Source organism: Charadrius vociferus, unplaced genomic scaffold (genome assembly GCF_000708025.1).
Source record: "Charadrius vociferus isolate BGI_N301 unplaced genomic scaffold, ASM70802v2 scaffold711, whole genome shotgun sequence".
In the NCBI taxonomy this organism is placed as follows: Eukaryota; Metazoa; Chordata; class Aves; order Charadriiformes; family Charadriidae; genus Charadrius; species Charadrius vociferus.
Genome location: NW_009646852.1, coordinates 107,463 through 111,207, shown reverse-complemented (window position 1 = coordinate 111,207; position 3,745 = coordinate 107,463). Strand labels below are relative to the sequence as shown.

At 65.2% G+C, this 3,745-nt stretch overlaps 1 protein-coding gene across 1 annotated transcript in view; it reads right to left on the bottom strand.

Moving 5' to 3' along the window:
• LOC104294627 (prominin-1-A-like) overlaps positions 1-3,349 on the bottom strand; it is a 10,110-nt gene extending 6,761 nt beyond the window's left edge. Inside the window, exons 1-6 of the mRNA XM_009894249.1 lie at positions 3,220-3,349; positions 1,970-2,031; positions 1,542-1,747; positions 988-1,108; positions 785-848; positions 306-395 (exon numbers count right to left, since the gene is read on the bottom strand). Of these exons, the coding sequence (XP_009892551.1) occupies positions 306-395; positions 785-848; positions 988-1,108; positions 1,542-1,747; positions 1,970-2,031; positions 3,220-3,349 (673 nt within the window). The remainder of the gene's footprint in view (positions 1-305; positions 396-784; positions 849-987; positions 1,109-1,541; positions 1,748-1,969; positions 2,032-3,219) is intronic.
• Between the last annotated feature and the right edge of the window lie 396 nt (positions 3,350-3,745).

The window sequence follows — 3,745 nt, the reverse complement described above, 5'->3', positions numbered from 1 at the left end:
GAAGGGGGCTGCCAGCGTCTCCATCCCTGGGGAGATAACGGGGGCTCGAGGCATCGTCCTGCCAGCGCGGCGGGGGGTTGTCCTCACCCAGCTGATCCTTGGGAACCCACCCAAAAATGCAATATAGGGGCACCCTACCCCTCAAAATCCCAGCATTTGCCCCAGGCTGGAGTGGCCAGATGGACCTCCCTCCTTGGAGCCCTTACCCAATCCTGCTGGAGCCCCCCCCCAGGCATGCACCTGCCCCAGCATCCCCCCAAATCCCCTCCGAGGTCCTGCTGGCCCTCCAGGGGTGGGGCCACTACCTTGCAAGAGGTTCTGGAGGGATCCCAGAGCCCCATCAGTGCTGTTCCTGATGCCCGAGATGATGCTGCCGCCCAGCTTGAGCCCGATGTCTGCAGAGATGGGAGAGGCGGTGGTCAATGATGGGATCCCGACAGAGGGACCAGGCTGCTCTGAACAGCCCGGGGCTTGCAGGGAAGCTGCCAAAAACACTGACCCCTCCCCAGGACCCCATCTCACACCCACCCTCCAGGCAAGGTGGGCAGAGGGGACCCCATCCCATGTAGCCAACATCTGTATCGCCCTCCCAGAGAGGAGCCTGAGTGGAGAAAAGCAGGAGCTGGAGCCTGGAGGAGCCCCCAAACCCACCCCCTTTAGACATCCCCGTGAGAACCAGCCCGGTGGCCCCCAAGGTCAGCAACCACCTGCAGCACCCTCAGCCGCCCCCACGTCCCAGGCACCCCCAGGGTGCCTCAGCCCCCCCTCTGCCGCACACCCTCACCCTGGAGGCTGCGGTTGGTGTGGCCCAGCGGCACATCGCTCTCTTCAATGATAAAATTGATTTGCTGCAGGGACAGAGATGGGGTGTCAGTGCCGGGGGGGGACACAACCCTTCCCCACCGCCAGCCCCATTGTCACCCTTCCCCAGGGGGGCTCTTTGCCCCCCGTCAGGCACCCCAGCCAGGGAGGGGGGACCAGGCATGCCTCGGGGATGGAGGCCAGGTAGGTGCGGACGTTGTCCAGGGTGTTGTTGACATTGGGGAAGGCGCCACACACGGCCTGGGAGAAGCGGGTGTTGCTGATGAAGGCACAGACATCACCAGCCCTGCAAGGGAAGGGTGGCAGGGTCAGCGCGTGGGGACCTCCGTCCTGATGCTCCCTCCCAGGACCCTCCCAACCCACCCACCCCAACCCCAGGCTGCAAGGTCCGCAGCACACCCTTCCAGAGCATCCCAGCGAGCGCCCTGCACATCCCCAAGGGAGCAGAGAGGAGGGACACGGGAAACTGAGGCAGGGGGGACCCCTGTGCCTGGTGTGCCCACATTTCCCCGCAGCGAAGCTGCCGGGAAGGGGCTGCCCTGCGCCATTGTGCAGCCCCCCCGGGGCCAGCTCCCCACCCCAGCTGCTTCCTCTCCTTTGTCCCGCCGTGCTGGGATCTGCTCCTGTGAACAATGGCAGCTTCCTGGCACGGCCGCCAAGCGCCGGCGTTTCCCCCCACCCTCGGGTCCCATCCGGAGCCTCCCAACCAGCGGACTCACAGGAGGAGAGCTGAGACCAGCAGGACGGAGGCCCAGAGCGCCCGGCGCCGGCAGCCCATCCGCCGGCCCTGCTTCTGGTACATGCGGCCCCCGCAGGTCCCGCAGCAGCGGCAGCAGCAGCAGCACCATCCCACCAGGGGCACGAGGATGATGAAGAGGAGCCCGATGGCCACGCAGACCAGGAAGCCCAGTTCGTAGAGCAGCAGCTGGGAGAAGAACAATGAGATGCAGCGTAACGCTGGTGCCTCTGAAGGGTCCCCAGCTCCGAGGGTCCTGTTCAGACCCCCATGGGGTGGGATGGGTCCCCCCCGCCGGGGTTGCACATCTCCCCTTGCTGCTGGGGCTCAGCCTCGGAGCAGCACCCACCAGCATCTCCCAGCCCGTGGTGGTCTGGGGCTGCCAGCTCCTTGCCCTGGCTGCCTGCTCACCTCCTGGACTTGCTCCCCGATGGCCTCCTCATTCTGGGCCTGCCCAAAATCTGCAATCAGTTCTGGGGGACAAGGAACAGAGACAGCTGTGAGCAGATGCTGGGCCCTGGCCAGGTCTCCAGGAGAGCCCCATGTCCTGCTCACCCCAGAGAGGGGCTCCCAGCACCAGGCATCACCTCCAGCACCGCAGCTCAGAGCAGCTGTGAGTACATGGCACGTTTCTCCCTTCCAGCCGGCCCTCCCCAGCCGTCATGTCACACAGCCCTTTTGCACCCAGGAAAAGCGCTGTCAGCCCCCACGCTCTCAGGGGTCCATGGAGCAAGGGGGTCCTTGCCCCGGCGGGCACCAGGGGTAGGCTCGGCGGGGGATGCTCCAACAACCACCTTGGCTGCCCTTGGGCTGCCCTCCTGCAGCACTGCCAGCCGGGGTAAAGTCCCCCCGCCACCCTGCCTCTTTTGGTCCCAAGGCTCGCCCAGCCCGTGCACCATGGCCTGATTACAAGCCGTGCCACTGAACCCTGGTATCTGTGTGACATGAAGGAGGCCACAAAGCCATTGTGTTGTTTGCCAGCCACACATTTGCCTACAGGTCACTGGTGAGGAGGGGCTGAGCCCAGCGAAGGAGGAAGCACAAACGCCAGCAGCCACAGTGGCGGCCTCGGTGGGCAGCCCTCGCACTGGGGCCATCAAGCAGGGTCTTGGCATCGCCCATGCTGACTTTGGGGCAGAGCTGTGCCAGCAGAGCATCCCCTCGGAGGTGAAGGAGGGAGGGCGAGCGCTGGCAAGCAGAGCGGTGCGCAGGGGGTGCCTGCAGCGCTGCCGTGCGGGCACTGGGACACACTGCTTTTGGTGGCCCCAAGTCGGGTCCTGCCTAAGCACGCCTTGTCACCTGCAAGCACAGAGGGGCTGCCAGGCAGGCAAGGAGCCCACAGACTCGCAGGGTTTGCTCTCCACCTTTCGTTGGGGCCTGGGATGAAGATACCTGGAGGGAGGATGGGGCAGGACTCTGCATGGTGGCACTGCCACCGAAGCCTGTCCTGGACCCCACCTGAGACTACTGCACAGTTGGGATGGGACACGGGTGGGACACAGCTGGCTGTCCTCAGAGACCCCACTCCATTTCCCTCCCTCCCGGTCCCCCCCAACCCAAAACCCCATCATTTAAATGGACAGTCACCAGTGCAGGAGGGCTCAGGGTCAACCAAGCAGCTCCCCCACCCCATCGCCAGCCCCCCACCATCGTGCACCCACCTATGGGCAGGGCGTTGGGCTGCACCAGCTGCAGGAAGCCGTGCACCATCCCCACCAGTCCCGGTGTGCTGCTCTCCGGTGCCTCGGGGCCAGGACCGTACACGGGCTGCGACATGTTCCCCAGCTCCATCGCAGCGGCTCCGGCGGGCGCCTGGGGACAGAGAGGGGCTGTGGGTGTCGTCAGGGTGCAGGGCCACCCGGCCTGCCCTGCCTCTTGCCTCCGAGCAGGAAATGCCGGGAGAAAATATCGAGCAACTGCCAGGTCCTGCCCAGAAGTAAAGAGCTGCGGGAGAGCACGGAGGAGGGATGGGGAGTCCCGGGAGCAGCGGGGTGGGGGGCCAGGCAGGAGGTGACCACGAGGGACCAGAGGGGCTGTGGAGGATGAAGCGGAAACGAAGCACTTCCCCTGTCCTCTGACACCTCTGCACACTCACGTCCGCCGCAGGGCACAGCCACCCAGTGCCAGCGCCCCGGCTTTATGGTTTGTTTAAGTTTCAGCCATAATTGCTGAAAAGCAGCTTGCTAG